The sequence below is a fragment of the Eurosta solidaginis genome, chromosome 3 (genome assembly GCF_040869045.1).
Source record: "Eurosta solidaginis isolate ZX-2024a chromosome 3, ASM4086904v1, whole genome shotgun sequence".
Taxonomy (NCBI): Eukaryota; Metazoa; Arthropoda; class Insecta; order Diptera; family Tephritidae; genus Eurosta; species Eurosta solidaginis.
In genome coordinates, this window is record NC_090321.1 from 269,402,920 (window position 1) to 269,420,569 (window position 17,650).

Below are 17,650 nucleotides of genomic sequence, written 5' to 3' on the forward strand. Positions count from 1 at the left end.
GTGCGTGCGCTCGATATATCAACCAGCATTGTAACATTTTGGAAAGCGAGGGAAGCCACGCCCCCTACTAGGACAAGGTTAAACTACCTACATCTGCACAAACATTTGAAGCAACTATCTCTATAAATTAGGGAGTTGGGCTGAGAGTGGGAAAGCCAGCTGCAGTGGGAGAGTGAAATAAAAGGAATGGGAGAAGCACAGAAATGGGAAGACAAAGTGGCAGATAAAGAAAAAGAGGAAGGGGAGATGTGTGATAATGAGGGGAGGAATGATACTTTTTCAAATGTAGGCAAGCCAATTTTCGGGCAGGCCAACGTCTACCGAGTATACTAGCAATTAATAATTGGGAGGACGTTTACAAAGTACCCGGCCAAGGTGTACATACAACACAGAAAACATACTTGATATTCTGTTCAAGAACTTTGTGATATCTTTTACAGATCCTTTTGCAACTTCCTAAAGTTCTAATGGTATATACCTGCCCTGAGTTTGAAACCAAATACGCGCTAGAGCTGGGAATTCCCACAGGAAGTGCATAATTATTATATTCCTTCTCAGCAGCAACTTTTGCTCGAAGGCCTAGCCGCCAGTGCCACGTGATTGTGGAAGTATTTATACAGATTTTTTTATTGCCTTATCTAGCAGATACTCTGTTTTCTTACTATCGGGCCAAATTTGTTCTGATTACGTTTATGAAGGTCCAGAGTGAATTGGTTAAGTAACACTTTTAGTGCGTTAGTTGGACACTGCTTGATCGCTCTTATACCTGTACTGCTCGCTGTGTTCTATTTAGGTTTTCTATATTGCATTGTTATTGGCTATTTAGGACCGTCCTTATGTGGATGTTTGAAAGCATTTTAAGGACCTTCAATATAAAACCTGGTCGATCGCAGATTTGCCAGGTCTGAAACCGCACTGATAAGTTCCAATCAGCCGATTCACGGTGGGCTTCAATCTTTTGCTCAGTACACTTGACTAGACCTTCTATGCAAAGTTTGCAGGACCCCCTTCTTGTGGGGTGGGCAAAGAATACTTAGATTCGAATCGTCGGGCATGGACTTATTTTCCGTTGTGTTATTGTATCGTACCAGTAGTTTTTCCGTGGTCGCCGGTACGTAATTTTTGCATGGCCGCTGTACGTAGTGCCTTAGGGATATGCTCCCATTCCGTCGGCTTGACTTATGTGTGAGCGTCGAGTTGCGAAATCATTGCCTGTCTGTTGCGATTTTAACCTTTCGACGTCTAAATTCCCTTGTGTTCTTTGTTCATTGATTTTAGTCAAGCAACGAGATAGTAGTCCTAATCGATATGCGGTCCTCTAATCGTGCGTACTTATAAAACAGTTGAGGTATGCCGTCGGTCTGTCACAACGCAGTCCATCTTTACGCTTAAACCTGGTGCTATGTGCTCATTTCTAGCATCGGTGAAGTCGATCAGCCTCAGTCCATTGGGGGAGGTTTCATTGTGATGGCTGAAATTTCTGATCGTGGAGAAAAAAAAGCCTTCTTCGTCCACCTTGGCATTAAAGTCGCCAAGACGTCTTTTATATTATGGTGGGGACAGCGCTCGTATGGGCGTTTTAAGCGCACGCAGAATGCGTTCTCCACCTCATCGTCTTTCTCCTCCGACCGTGCATGCGCGCAGATGTATAAGATATTGGAAATTTTTGATTTTATGCGGATAGCGGCGAGACTCTTGTCTGCATGTGTGAAAGGCTTTCGCTTTGGCGAGGACATCAACCAGCCGGGCGTCGGCACTAGCACCATAAAGTAAGGTACATTCCAGGTGCATACCTTTTAATCGTAAGCTTTTAAAAGTGCCGAGGTCATCATCAAAAAAAGGGGGTTTCTTTATACGAGTTTTTGTTAGGATCTTCATTGGTGTGTGATTTTAAGTGGCGGATCACAACCCAGCGCACAACTCGCTCAGCGTGGATAAGGTATTTACGAGCACACGTTTATTTAACGATCCGCTTGATCCAAGACAGAAGACAGCTTGCAGCCGCACCTTATGCTGATCAGACGCTGCTTATGTGGTCCCCACAGTTAGCCCTTAAACCGATTATGAAAGAGTGACCTAGCTAGCTTGTCGCCTTCTCACATGAGCTCATCACCAAACGGACGTTCAGTGGTTACCCAGAGGAAACTCGCCCGAAAGCGACCGGAAGCAGTGAGCTAGTTGAACCGCATGCAAAGCAGTCAATCTGATCATTCCCTGAAGTTTCTACATACATCTCCACTGTCCAACGTTAATATTTGCTTGATTATATTTGACGTTATTCTTTTTAGTTAATTTTTTTTTCTTATCTCCATTCATTATAGTACTATGGCAACTATTTTTGGAAGCTCATAGTTCTGGCATATCTGACTCACATATATTTTGATCACACCAGGAATTACAGTGACATACATGGCAATGGGTATGTATTTATTGTGATAATAATACAACTGGCCGGTTCTGCGCTTAGGGTTTTACCAGCCATTTACGAGAGTCATAATTACGCGTTGTAAAATTGTACCATATTTATTTCCATATAGAACACACTTCAGTTTGAAACTAATGCGTAACAATTGCGTTTGGCGTAATTTCCGTCATTACTTCCCCATTGAATTGATTAAAACCGTTGACCTGAGTCCCGATCGTAATTACATCTTGGCAAGCTTTCCGCATGGAATTATAGGGTAAGAAGTAAGGATTGAATATTTTTGCATCTATCTATCTCTCTCTTTTTCATATACATATCTGCTCCTTTATTAATCTTTTTATAATTGGCAATTTATACCGTTTGGGCAATTTATTATGCAATTTATCATATAATAAATTGTAATAATAAATTGCCAATTTAAAAAAAATTGCGTAATAAATTGATTCAGACTGAAAAATCAACCTTGTAAAGTGTGTTTATTGAGTAGATTTAAACGTCAGTTACGATTGGCTCAACTATATGGTTGGCACATCTCATCAGCTGGTTTTTTTTTTCAATTCACTGGAGTAGGGATTGTCAAAAGAAGATGGCAAACTCAAAATGAAACAAAAACATTGAACACATTTTCTTATAACACGCAAACATTTCAGTTTTATGTTTCCATTCCATTCGCCTAATACCAACACGCACATTTTGACAGTCTCAACAGAGTTATGTTGTTGCTGAAGAGATGAGCCAACCAGCTATCAAATTACTATTGTGTTAGTTAAATTGAGTTGTATGAACACCACTCAATTTAAATCGAAATTGCCTCAATTTATTTGAACCTAGTATTATTGTATTCTCACACAGCACCGGCATCTCGTGCAATATGAGCAGTGATATAGAAAAATGGTTGCAATTATTCCCTGGCATAAGACCCAAAATAGCCACCTTAGATATGCATTTTTATACACCAATTTTACGTGAAATGCTGCGCTATTGGGGTGTCGTATCCGTATCTAAGGAATCTTTAATGTATTATCTAACAAAATCAAATCATCCAAAACATCCTGACAATCTTGATGGTTTTACATCAAATGCTGTTGCGATATTAGTTGGTGGCGCTCAGGAGGCTTTGGACTCACACCCGGGACGTTATATAATAACATTGAAGAGACGTAAAGGTTTTGTGAAATTGGCCATACGCACTGGGTAAGTTCGAGTATTTTTATACCTTTCATGAAAATTAAATGGCATATTAATTTTGTCACGAATCTCAAAATTGTAAGTCCTTAAAGGAAAATAGATAGACCCACCATTAAGTATACCGAAATAATCAGGATGAAGGGCTGAGTTGGTTTAGCCATGTCCGTCTGTCTGTTTGTATATAAACTAGTCCCTCAATTTTTGAGATATCTTGATAAAATTGATGGGTGGGTATATTTAGGTGTCCGATTAGACATTTGTCGGAGCTGGTCGGATCGGATCACTATAGCATATATCCACCATACAACTGATTTTTCAGAAAAGAGGATTTTTGTCATATCTTCCTCAATTTATCAGATTGAAGCTTCAAACTTCACCATATGCTTTCGTATTTTGTACATATTGTTTGAAAAAATTGCATAGATCGGTGTTATATATAGTAGTTGTCGCAATTTCTGCAACATTTTAACAGCTAGAAGCTTCAAGCTTCAAGTTTCACGAAATGCTTACGTATATAGCATATATTGTTGTCTGAAAAACTCATAGAGGTCGGTGGTATATATAGAATATACACCACATAAACTGTCGTTTCTGTCCCCTTTTTTAACGACTAGAAGCTTCAATTTTCATCAAATACTTACGTGAAGTAGCTATGACCATGAAGTGATTCATGGTCATAGCCATTTCATGCAGACCACAAAAAACGTGAAACTTTGTATCCTCACACAAAGTATTTACCTATTTTTATACTCAGCGTGCTTTCCACACAGAGTATATTAACTTTGATTGGACAACGGTTGGTTGTACAGGTATGAAGGAATAGAGATAAATATAGACTTCCATTTATCAAAATCATCAAAATCGAAAAAAAATTTGATTGAGCAATGTCCGCTCGTCCGTTAATACGATAACTTGAGTAAATTTTGAGGTGTCTTGATGAATTTTTATACGTAGGTTCCTGGGCACTCATCTCAGATAGCTATTTAAAATGAACGATATCGGACTATAACCACGCCCACTTTTTTGATATCGCAAATTTCGAAAAACCGAAAAAGTGCGATAATTCATTACCAAAGGGGGATAAAGCGATATAACTCGGTAGGTGGGTTGACCTTATGACGCAGAATAGAAAATTAGTAAAATTTTGGACAATGGGCGTGGCACCACCCACTTTTAAAAGAAAGTAATTTAAAAGTTTTGCAAGCTGTAATTTGACAGTCGTTGAAGAAATCATGATGAAATTTGGCAGGAACGTTAAACCTGGTACTATATATGTGCTAAATAAAAATTAACATAATCGGATGAAGAACACGCCCACTTTTTAAAAAAAAAATTTTTAGAAGTCAAATTTTAACAAAAAATTGAATATCTTTACAGTATATAAGTAAATTATCTAAATATTCAACTACAGTAATGATATGATGCAACAAAATACAAAAATAAAAGAAAGTTTCAAAATGGGCGTGGCTCCGCCCTTCTTCATTTAATCCGTCTAGAATACTTTTAATACCATAAGTTGAACAAAAATTTACCAATCCATGTGAAATTGGGTATGGGCATAGACTCTATGACGATAACTGTTTTCTGTGAAAATGGGCCAAATCGGTTGAAGCCACGCCCAGTTTTTATACACAGTCTATCGTCTGTCCTTCCGATCGGCCGTTAACACAATAACTTGAGCAAAAATCGATATATCTTTACTAAACTTAGTTCACGTACTTATCTGAACTCACTTTATATTGGTATAAAACATGACCGAAATCCGACTATAACCAATCGAAATATTTCATTTCATTTCATTTCATTTCATATCTTTATTAAGTCAAATGGTAACAACCTTACTGACTAGATTACAGGTTAACTTAGTACTAGTTTAACAATTTTAAAGTAAGATTTACTGAGATAAGTAATAGGACTCAATGCGTGCCTCAAACAGAGACCTTGGCATGGCAAAGTCCAGGTCAAGGCTTCTGGATAGGCGATTAAATTCTACAAGACCTCTTAGAAGAGGTGCGAAACTGAAGTAATTCGAATGCAGCACTTCAACGCGGAATGTACTGTGAAAGCGGAGAGCTCCGTTAGGGACATTGAAAGTCAACTGCCCAAGTAGTTCTGAGCAGTCAATGGCACCAGATATTATGTCAAAAATAAACATTACGTTTTGAACAAGACGTCTAACTTCAAGTGGCAAGACATTGATAAGCATGCATCTTGCATTGTAGGGTGGCAGGGGATTAACAAAGTGCAGAGGTTGAAGAGCAAATCGTATGAACTTGCGCTGAATTCTTTCAATTCTTAAAGAGTGTGAAGAGTATATGGGATTCCAGATGACTGATGCATACTCTAACTTGGAACGCACTAAGGCATTGTATAAGATTTTCCTGGTATATGGGTCCTTGAAATCCTTGGCATATCGTCGCAAGAAAGCTAAGTTGGTATAAGCCTTTGGTATGAGAAAGTTGACATGATTACAAAAAGTAAAAGATGAGTCAAAAATTACGCCAAGATCGCGAAACTCATTAACTGACGAAAGAGTTACATTTGAAATCGAGTACGCGAATGAAACCACGTTCGTAGACTTAGTATACGTCATGTGACAGCATTTACTAATATTGAGTCGCAGATTATTTTGACACGCCCAATTATTTATAGCATTCAGATCTTCTTGCAGACGCAATGCATCAGAAGTACAGGAGATTCTCCGAAAGAGTTTTAAGTCGTCAGCATAAAGCAAATAATTCGAATAGTTTATGCATGAGCCAACATCATTAATAAACATTAAGAACAAAATAGGACCAAGGATGCTACCTTGTGGTACACCCGAAGTTGCAGAGAATTCATATTCCAAATAGGACTTCAGCCACGACAGAAAGCTTGAGTGAAAGCCCATGTTTTCAAGTTTCCACAAAAGTAAAAAAAAAATGCCATAATTCTATACCAAATACGAAAAAGGATGAAACATGGTAATTGGATTGGTTTATTGACGCAAAATATAACTTTAGAAAAAAACTTTGTAAAATGGGTGTGACACCTACCATATTAAGTAGAAGAAAATGAAAAAGTTCTGTAGGGCGAAATCAAAAACCCTTGGGATCATGGCAGGAATATTGTTCGTGGTATTACATACATAAATAAATTAGCGGTACCCGACAGATGATGTTCTGGGTCACCCTGGTCCACATTTTGGTCGATATCTTGAAAACGCCTACACATATAAAACTAAGGGCCACTCCCTTTTAAAACCCTCATTAATACCTTTATATTGATACCCACATCGTACAAACGCATTCTAGAGTCACCCCTGGTCCACCTTTATGGCGATATCTCGAAACGGCGTTCACCTATAGAACGAAGGCCCACTGCCCTTTATAAATACTCATTAACACCTTTCATTTGATACCCATATCGTACAAACAAAGTCTAGAGTCACCCCTCGTCCACCTTTATGGCGATATCTCGAAACGGCGTTCACCTATAGAACGAAGGCCCACTCCCTTTTAAAATAATCATGAACACCTTTCATTTGATACCCATGTCATACAAACACATTCCAGGGTTACCCTAGGTTCATTTTCCTACATAGTGATTTTCCCTTATTTGGTCTCCAAAGCTCTCGGCTGAGTATGTAATGTTCGGTTACACCCGAACTTAGCCTGCCTTACTTGTTTTATTTTACATTTATCTTAAAAATCGCTTAAGTATGTATGTACATCTGTGCTTATCTTATACAGCCGATTATTGGATATTACGCATGCGATAAGATTATTGTTCAGCCCCATTCATGAAAGGTATGAAGTCTTCGGCACAGCTGAAGACAGTCCCGTTCTCACTTGTTTCTGTTTATTTCCGATAACGACAAAATTTATTGTACTTTTATTGCACTTCGTTAATGCAATTACAACAGATTAGGTTGATTATAAAATTAATATATATGACACTCTCCGTAGAGTTTGGAATGATTTATTAAACAATTGTGGCGTATTTAAAGCAAATACGTGTAGCTATATCATAAACTGATTATTTGTTGGTTATGTCCCAAAAACGGAGAGAAAAGGGGAAATTAACTTCTCAGCTTTTTGGTGATGGACAGAAAAGCACCAATATTTACATAAACGATAGTCTCACTAGCTACAACAGAGCGCTGCTTACAGTAGCGAAGAAAACAAAAAAAGCACAAAATTATAAGTACCTGTGGATAAATCATGGTAGAATAATGATGAAAAAGACTGATAATAGCGACGTTGTTATTCTTAGTACTTTTGACGATTTGTCAAAAGTAACGTAGTTTTCTAATTATTATTTAATACTTGCATATTTCAAATGGCTTTCTCAAATATTTTATATATAAACAACCTCGCTATAATCAGCCCTATTAATGATCTTGATTTGATGTATAATTCTACGGATTCGTTTGTTGCTATTCATCAAAACATACGTAGTCTTCGGCAAAATTTTGATTTATTGTTATGCAATCTAGAGATGTTTAAAAACTATCCCGACGTAATACTTTTGTCTGAAATCTGGATATACTCCCACGAAATTCATGATTTCACTATACCTGGTTATAATTTTTTCGCGAACACTAATGACAGTTATTCTGCAGGTGGTGTTGGAGTTTTTGTTCGGGATATGTATGAGTGTGATTATTTTGAATGCAATCTCACAAGTGCTGACATCCTAAAGGTTTCAATAAGTATTTCCGGTGCAGTCTTTACTTTTATATGTGTTTACAGGCTACATGCGATACCTGTTCAGATATTTGTGGAAGAGTTCTCAAATCTTCTCCGTAGTGAAAATTCAGCCAATATTGTCATCTTAGGTGACTTTAATTTAGATATTCTTAACGCTAATCCTACCATAGATAGTTTCCTAAATCTAATGGCTGGTCATGGTTTAACATCGTATTTAAATGAACCAACTCGTAGTATGTCTGGAAGCTGCTTGGATCACGTTTTCTGTCGTGTTAGTAATCATTTTCTCAGTAGTTTGCGTAGCCTAAATCTTGATGTCGGAATAACAGATCACACTATGACTGGTGTACTACTAAGCAAGGCCTGTGCAAAAAACAATAATAAAAAGGTTAGTTCTTGTTTAACGCAAATAAATTTTGACGCTCTAAACGAACTATTGCGATTTGAGTCATGGGATGAATGTTACTCTGAAAAAGACGTATCCAAGGCATTTAATATTTTTCTGAACATTTTTAACAGACACATTAAGTCTGCTAGCTTTTCTTTTATCCCTCGCAGATCTGATTATAAGTTAAAACCATGGATTAGCAAAAAGTTGCTCAAAAAAATTCATCTAAAAAACAAGCTTGGAAAAAAGTGTAAAAACCACCCATCAAACGCAAATCTTCGCAGCAGGTATATGAAATTATGTAGAGAACTGAAAAAAGAAGTACACGTGGAGCGTGATAATTTCTATCGAAATAAGTTTAGGTCTTCCTATGGCAATCCAAAGAAGGAATGGAATATTATTAACGGTCTTCTGAATCGCAGTTGTAAAGCTAATAATACATCAATTGTTTTATGTGATGGTAGCGTGAGCTTTTTTGATCCTCCAATAGTGGCAAACCTTTTCAATGATCACTTTCTATCAATAGGGCAATCACCTGTTTTCGAATCCTCCGCTCTGATACCTGAGTTCTCGAATTCGGGAAATAGTTTTTTTTTCGAGCCATTTACTGGCATTGAAGTTTTAAAAACAATTAATTCTCTGAATAACTCTAGATCATGTGGTTGTGATGGAATTTCGAATCAGACTCTTAAATATGTGGCACTAAATTTAGTTGATATCCTAACGCATTTGTTTAATATGAGTATTTTAGGTGGATCATTTCCTTTAGACTTAAAATGCGCTATTGCCATTCCTTTATTTAAAAAGGGTGACAAAACGGATATAAATAACTACAGGCCTATTTCATTACTGTCTTCAATTTCAAAAATTTTTGAAAAACTGGTTAAAGGTCGAATCCTATCATTTCTTGACAATAATAACTATTTCAGCTCAATGCAATTCGGGTTCAGATATGGGCGGTCAACAGAAGATGCCCTGCTGGACTTTTGTTCTCACATATATAGGGAACTAGACAATAAAAAGAATTGTGCTGGACTGTTCGTTGATATCACTAAAGCATTTGACATGGTTGATCATCAAATTTTATTAGACAAATTGTATTTTGCGGGCTTCCGTGGTTTTATATATAATTGGTTTAAATCTTATTTGTCAGGAAGAATTCAAAAAGTAAAAGTTGGAAGTAGTATAAGTAACCCAGTTACAATTAGCTTAGGTGTACCTCAAGGATCTGTCTTAGGTCCTATTCTATTTTTGATTTACCTTAATTCAATATTCTCGCTGCCATTGTATGGAAAAGTAACAGCCTTCGCTGACGACCTTGCTATCGCCTATGGCTCATCGACCTATCTGGATTTAGTAGCAGGAATCAATAACGATGTGCATTTGCTAAGAGTGTGGTTTGCAGCACATAAGCTCTGTGTCAGCAAGAAAACGAAGTTGATGTATTTCAATTTGCATCCAAAATCCTCACCTGACATAGCCATTGTATTCCATGCTACTGACTGCAAACGTTTTGTACTAAATAATTTTCTGTTCTGTGCATCGTTTAAAGCTGAAGTAAATTGTTCCGATAAGTGCTTCACTATTGAAAAAGTAAGCGACTTCCAATATCTTGGTGTTATTGTTGACCAAAACTTGAGTTGGTCTACGCATATTTCTCGTTTGAAGTCCTACTTGCGATCTTCCGTTCGTTATTTTTACAATTTAAGAAAAGTTTGTTCAAACGAAACACTTAAAACTATTTACTACGCTTTAGTCCACTCCAAGCTCCAATATGGTATAACCTGTTGGGGTGGCGCTGCAGGTAATAAAATCCAGCAGCTTCTAACTATTCAAAAATGGGTCATAAGAAAAATATGTAATGTTGATCGTTTTCACCACTCTATGGAGTTGTTTAGGGATCTGAAAGTTCTTCCTGTTAAGCATATGTACTACTATAAAACGTTAAAGATATTTTTCATTCGCTGTGGGTATTTACATAGCCTGGTATCGGATAGTTATAACTTGAGGCAAAACTCATATGGACTTGTGTATGTCCCGACCTCTCGAACAACCAGCTTCAACAACTTCTTTACTATCGTTTCTTGTAAAGCTTTTAATGCGTTGCCTGCATGTATACGTGTCACTAGAAATCTGAATGAGTTTTTGGGAAAGGTTAAATCTTTTCTACTAGAGAAATCACACGAAGACATCAAAATTTTGCTGAACCATAGCACTTAAAAAAGTATATGTACATATTGTATTAATATATTTTATTACTCATTATTTTTAATCAAACTTCACCCCACGCACTATTTTACATGTTTTTGAATTCAATTTTATTCGGAGATGGCATTCGATACTAAAATACATATATTTTTACAGAATGCCTTACTTTTCTTTCTGTAATTATGGTTAATTTAATTTAAGTCGCTATTGTAACATATATGCTGTTTTGAAAGAAAATGAATAAAAAATGAAATGAAAATGAAATGAATGGTAGGATCTCAATACCTATGAACGTACTACTTTGACGATGAATTTGCTACCAAACGGCAAATGCGCTACTTCATTCATTGATAACAGCAAATTTTACTTTAGTAAGATCACGTTTTTGGCTTATTTGGCCAGATAATACAGATTTTACTGCCAGTTTTTAAATTTCAATGGTATCAATGAGTACCTTGCGGTTTAGAGGAGGCAAAACATACCCGCCTGCTCTAAGAGGCGACTGAAATCTAAATCTCTACACAGATTGTGCGCCGAGCTTGGAAGCTGCCACATCAAAGCCTCTCTCAATGAAAAACAAAAACAAGCTTCTCATGAGATCTCGGTTTACTGATGATGACCACGGCAACAGGTCAATGGACTATACTTTAAAGGACCACGTCTACGGGAATTTACCTGGAATGCCTGAACACTTTCAGGAGATTATACCGATGCCCAGCTGGTTCAGCAGGTTGGTGTTGACAGCGCACTAGGCAACTAAGAAGGACAATAGGGCTTTACACGTGTATTACAGTTACCATATGATCAGAAGCGCAATTGGGGGCCAAGGTTTTGGTTTTGTGGTGAAAAAGATACTGCGCTGCCAAAAATAGCACCTGCCCGGATATATTATTTGGAATCATGCGTAGTTTCGACGGAAGATGGGATGGCTCTTGAGGTGCTCGAGAGAAAAAATTTCCGGAGGATTTATGGTCTAGTCCATGATGCCGACGGCGAGTATCGAAGGGGGTATAATGATTAGCTGTATTAGCTTTACGCGGATATGAAAATAGGTAAGCAAATAAAAGCACAAGGGCTCCGCTGACTAAGTCATATTATGCGAATGGACAAGGTGTTCCGGGCTAGACAGTATATGTATATCGGCACCCGTTTTTGGAAGCCAAGGAAGGGGTAGACTTTCAGTGAGTTGGAATACGTAGCCGGAGGAAGATTTGATCTACTTAGTCAAGGATGGCTGGCGTGAGTTGTTATGCAACGAGAGTATATTAATTCTGATAGGGTAACGGTTGGTTGTACGGGTATAAAGGAATCGAGATAGATATACACTTCCATATATCAAAATCATTAGTATCGCAAAAAAATTTGATTGAGCCAAGTCCATCCGTCCGTCCGTCCGTCTGTCCGTCCGTTAACACGATAACTTGAGTAAATATTGAGATATCTTCACCAAATTTGGTACACAAGCTTATCTGGACCCAGAATAGATTGGTATTGTAAATGAGCAAAATTGGATGATAACCACGCCCACTTTTTATATATATAACATTTTGGAAAACACAAAAAACCTGATTATTTAGTAAAAATACATCTAGAATGTTGAAACTTGACGTGTACTGATATTGAGACTTGATAAAAATTTGAAAAAATTTTTTAAAATGGGCGTAGCACCGCCCACTTGTGATAAAATCAAATTCACAAATATTATTAATCATAAATCAAAAATCGTTAAACCTATCGTAACAAAATTCGGCACAGAGGTTGCCTTTACTATAAGGAATGCTTTGAAAAAAAAAATTTACAAAATCGGTTAAGGACCACGCCCACGTTTATATAAAAGATTTTTAAAAGAGGAGTGGACGAAAAAAATAAGCTATATCTTTGCAAAAAAGAGCTTTATATCAAGGGTTTTTTTCCCAAGTGTATTTATAACAATAAATAGGAAAAACTTCAAATTTAAAAAAATTGGCGTGGCACCGCCCCTTTTATGACTAAGCAATTTTCTATGCGGCCACCGTGGTGTGATGGTAGCGTGCTCCGCCTACCACACCGTATGCCCCAGGTTCACACCCTGGACCAAGCAACATCAAAATTTTAGAAATAAGGTTTTTCAATTAGAAGAAAATTTTTCTAAGCGGGGTCCCCCCTCGTCAGTGTTTGGCAAACGCTCCGGGTGTATTTCTGCCATGAAAAGCCTTGCAGATGCCGTTCGGAGTCAGCATAAAACATGTAGGTCCCGTCCGGCCAATTTGTAGGGAAAATCAAGAGGAGCACGACGCAAATTGGTAGAGAAGCTTGGCCTTAGATCTCTTCGGAGGTTATCGCGCCTTACATTTATTTTATTTTTAATTTTCTATGTTTCGGGAGCCATAACTCGAAGAAAAATTAACGGATCGTAATAAAATTTGGTACGCAAATTTTCCCTATAGCATAAAATATTTCTAGTAAAAATGGACGGGATCGGTTAAAGACCACGGCAACTTAGATATAAAACAAGTTTAAAAGGGTCGCAGACTAGAATAATAAGCTATAACTTATCAAAAAATAGTTTTGAATCAATGATATTTCACTTATCAAGTTTTATTGTAAGAGGAAATGGGGAGACATTTTTTTTAAAGGCGGTGCCACGTGTTATGTAGAAAAGTAATTTATCTGAAATGAAATGTACAATTGAAACGCACGCTGAGTATATAATGTTCGGTTACACCCGAACTTAGAAACCTTTACATGTTTTAATTCAAATTTGGTTTGATCATATATAGTATGTATAGCAGAAACAAGTTTCAGACCTTTCACCGTGAACGTGGGGCAACTTGGAGTACTTTTTAACTCAGATTTAATTTTAAAATTTGTCAAAATTGTATATATTTAACCTCTAATGCACTTTCGTGTTGTCTTTTGGCTCCGTTAGTCAAATCCCTTGAGTTCTCTTGATTTAGAGTGTCCGTAGTTTCCCTCTCGTTCTACCTTTTTTGATCTGCTTGGCCGGATGCCCGTTGTTTTCCGTTGCATTTTTCTTTTTAAGCCGGAATATTGCTTACGGCATCATAGTCTTGTCGGGAACGAACTTTTCCTGAGTGGATTGATTCTGTGTTAGAATTTTGGACCTCATTCTTATCAGTCAAGATTTAAAACTTCTCAAACTCACATGTTTCAGCCTAACGTTAAATTTTTCTTTCCTCTTGCCACGGTGATGACGCCGAATTCCTAATTCTATAAGTGGCTTCTCTGTCTTTGGCCCGAGTCAATATTTGATCTTTGTAAAAGGTGCTCATTAAGGATACTGGATACAAAGTCATCAATTCAAGTTCACAAACCTCAACCATTTAGGAGATGTCAAATTATAGAAGCTGAACTTTTCTATTGTACTAACCATAGACTTTTGTATGCTACATTTTGCTGTTAAAGTTGAAAAGTGATTTTGATGTCATGGTGGGGCTAGCGATCATATAATTGTCGTAGTTTACACAAATAGCAGTTCTTATCACCATTATGCAATGTTGAAGAGCTCCGCGAATGGCGGCGATATCCTGCTTATGTAAGCGACAGTACCAACGAAATATCTTCTAGTCCCTTGCTTTGCCCCGTCCATAGCATTTCCAGAAGTATGGTGGCTCGTTATCCGTATACAAAATTTATCTTTAAGACGTTTTCGAGATAAAAGAGGATATAATAGTGACAAGTCCTGAAAATAATCCAGAAAAAGTCCCAAAATTATACCAAGAAAAGTCATAAAGAAAATTCTGAAATGATCTTTAAACGGTCTAGAAATGGTTTAAAATTTATCTCGAATACAATCCTAAAATAGCTTCTAAATCACCCAGAAATAGTCATAAAATCATTATGAAGTAGACCCAAAGTTTTCCAAAAGCAATACCTAAATGATCTCTAAATTATCCGGAGATGGTCTCGCAATGAAAAATTCCTAGCAGCAGTCCCAAAACAGTGCCAAAAACAGACTTGTAATCAAAAGATTCTGAAGTTAATCCTGAAATATACAAGAAAATAGCCTCGAACTGGTCAGGAAATTATTTCCAAGGAGTTTCAATAACAATTAAAAAACAGTCCCGAAACAAAGTGCTAAACAAATGTTAGAATGTTTCGATGGAAAATGGAACATGTTCCTGAATTTCACTTCTTCTTCATCTAGCTTCTTGGGTGCTGATTGTTGAACACGAAATAACTTACGTACATTAATACTGGTGTTAAGGTTGATGCCTCTATCCACTCAGCCATATGAATGCCCCGCTGCACGCTTTGTAATTAAATTCACTATTATTATTAGATACGAGCCGGACCATTGCGCAGCTTGCGCAACAAATATAAAAGTCTCTTATCAAATATCAACAGAAATCAGCTGGTCGATCAATCAAACATCTATAAACTTACATGCGCTTGCGCTGCCATCTGGCGAATGTTAGCAACTGCCGGTAGTGCAGTGTTAGTTCTAATCAAATATTCACAATAGTGCCATAGTACATATATGTAGATTTTTTTGTGTGCTCACAATCATTAATTTAAAAAAAATCATTTTAATAAAATATAGCTAAACAAAAGCACTACGACTAATAATGCTCTAAGCTCGCTAATAGCACGAAACCCCTCCCCCCCCCCCCCCCCCCCCTCCATATTTACAATCAAAACTTTAACTATGGAGATTCGTGCTATTAGCGAGCTTAGGGCATTATTAGTCGTAGTGCTTTTGTTTAGCTTTATTTTATTAAAACGATTTGGATTCCCAATAAGAGCGAAAAAGGGACCTGTACATAAGAAAAGCAATTAGAAATAATATATAAGATTATTCGCTGTTATATAAAAAATTGCTTAGTAAAACCCATAACGATTACAATTTATTCAATAATCATATTTCACTGCATTCACACAGCTGCCCGATCGTTCCAACATTTTCATTCGGTGAGGTTGATATATTCGACCAAGTGGACAATCCGCCAAATTCATACCTGCGACGATTTCAAACTTTGACAAAGAGACTAACAGGCATATCGCCATTGATTGTATTGGGGCGAGGGTTCTTCCAATATACTTTTGGTTTTCTACCACAACGCAAACACATCGTGCAAGTTGGTGAGTGTACTAATTTGTTACGTTAAAGAGTTGAAATTTGTTTGAAAAAGCAAAGAACATAATAAAAATCAATCACCCTGTTTTACATTTCAGTCGGCAGCCCTATTGAAGTAGAGAAAAATGATGCGCCTGATCCAGAATATGTGGATAAAATTCATCAGCAAGTTATTGACCAACTGAACGAAATGTTTGACAAATACAAAACAAAATATATAGAAAATGGCAAAAATTGTAAATTAGTCATAAATTAGGTTTACACATTTTATTTGTTATTTAATTTTGTATTAGTTATATTAGTATTATCAATTAATTCTAACATATGTATGTACATATTGTAGGTGAACAAATTTACGGTAGATAATAAGTTTTATGTTTATTTTATTTACTTAATACTATGTATATAGTATATACTGCATTTTTGTAATGATTGTATTATAATTGATTATATAATCGTTTTAATAAGTGAATGTTTAAAAGTGGTTTGTACTTAGCTAAATATTTAAAAAGCTATGCTAAAACTTCATTCCTCAGTGTTTTAGAAAATAAAATTTAAAAAGACTTTTGATAGAACACGATTTTTGATCATTAGTTCTAATATGCTGGGCACATGTTTGTCACATCTGAACATTTTCTCAAAATTGTAATATTTTTGTGGCGGATATTAGCAATTTCGATGCGTCACTATGTCCCTAAAGGTTTTCTCTACTCAAAAAAAGTCACAACTCAAAATTTTTCAAAATCGCTTTTTGCCATAAATGAGTTGGCAGAACACATCTCTAACGACTGCAAAAAATTCTTGCCAATCACATTCCTCCTTAACTGGAAAATTACCGCTATGCCTGTTTTTATGTTACTTGCGTCGCTTGAAAAGAGTTTTTTTTTGCTTTTAAACAGTATTATTTTGACTTGTGACGCTATTGTTGATAAATTGTGCAAAGTTTTCTGTCAGATGCAAAGAGTATTATTTTGATTTGTGACGCTATTTAAAAAAAAAAAAAAGTGAACAAATTTTTGGTTTCATTCAGAAGTGCAATTTTTTAATAGAAAATGTGCTAAATGGCATTACATCTTTTTTTACTATAAAAGTAAAATTAATTCTTAAAACTTTAAAAATGTAGAGCGCTTTTATTGAACTAAAGTTGAAGGAAAACGCGGTTGTAATGAAATTGGAACCTGTGTGCTTCTTTTTATTCAAAATTTGGTACAAAAGGTAAACAATTCTGAAGATTTAAATTTAATATTCTATTCCGATAACTGCTGTGGGCAACAAAAAAATAAATATATACTTTCAATGTATGCTTATGCGATATCTAACTATAATTTCCGTAGCATTACACATAAATATCTTTTTCATGGCCACACCCAAAGCGAAGAGGACAATTTGCATAGCGTAATTGAAAAACAAATTAAAAGACACTTAAGTAGTAATACCATATACATACCTACCAGAACAGTACACAAGCCTCATAGCAACTGCGAAAAAGACAGGCCAGCGATACAAGGTTCGGGAGATAACCCATAACGTCCTTTACGATTTAAAGTCACTCCAAAATTTTTCCACCAATGAAGACAATCAAAAGATTGTAAGGCGTGACATTAAAGTCTTGCAAGTTAATCAAGAAAGCATGGACTCGTTTTTTTATAAAACATCATATAAAGATACCAATT

At 36.4% G+C, this 17,650-nt stretch overlaps 1 protein-coding gene across 6 annotated transcripts in view; it reads left to right on the top strand.

Moving 5' to 3' along the window:
• The window catches only part of LOC137245563 (diacylglycerol O-acyltransferase 2-like), a 30,819-nt gene extending 14,267 nt beyond the window's left edge, over window positions 1–16,552 (top strand). For all 6 annotated transcript variants that reach the window (XM_067776435.1, XM_067776434.1, XM_067776438.1 and 3 more), the window contains exons 3-7: window positions 2,322–2,419; window positions 2,538–2,681; window positions 3,278–3,619; window positions 15,783–15,982; window positions 16,076–16,552. In XM_067776435.1, coding sequence (XP_067632536.1) covers window positions 2,322–2,419; window positions 2,538–2,681; window positions 3,278–3,619; window positions 15,783–15,982; window positions 16,076–16,233 — 942 coding nt within the window. In that variant the 3' untranslated portion in view covers window positions 16,234–16,552. The remainder of the gene's footprint in view (window positions 1–2,321; window positions 2,420–2,537; window positions 2,682–3,277; window positions 3,620–15,782; window positions 15,983–16,075) is intronic.
• Window positions 16,553–17,650: the final 1,098 nt, after the last annotated feature.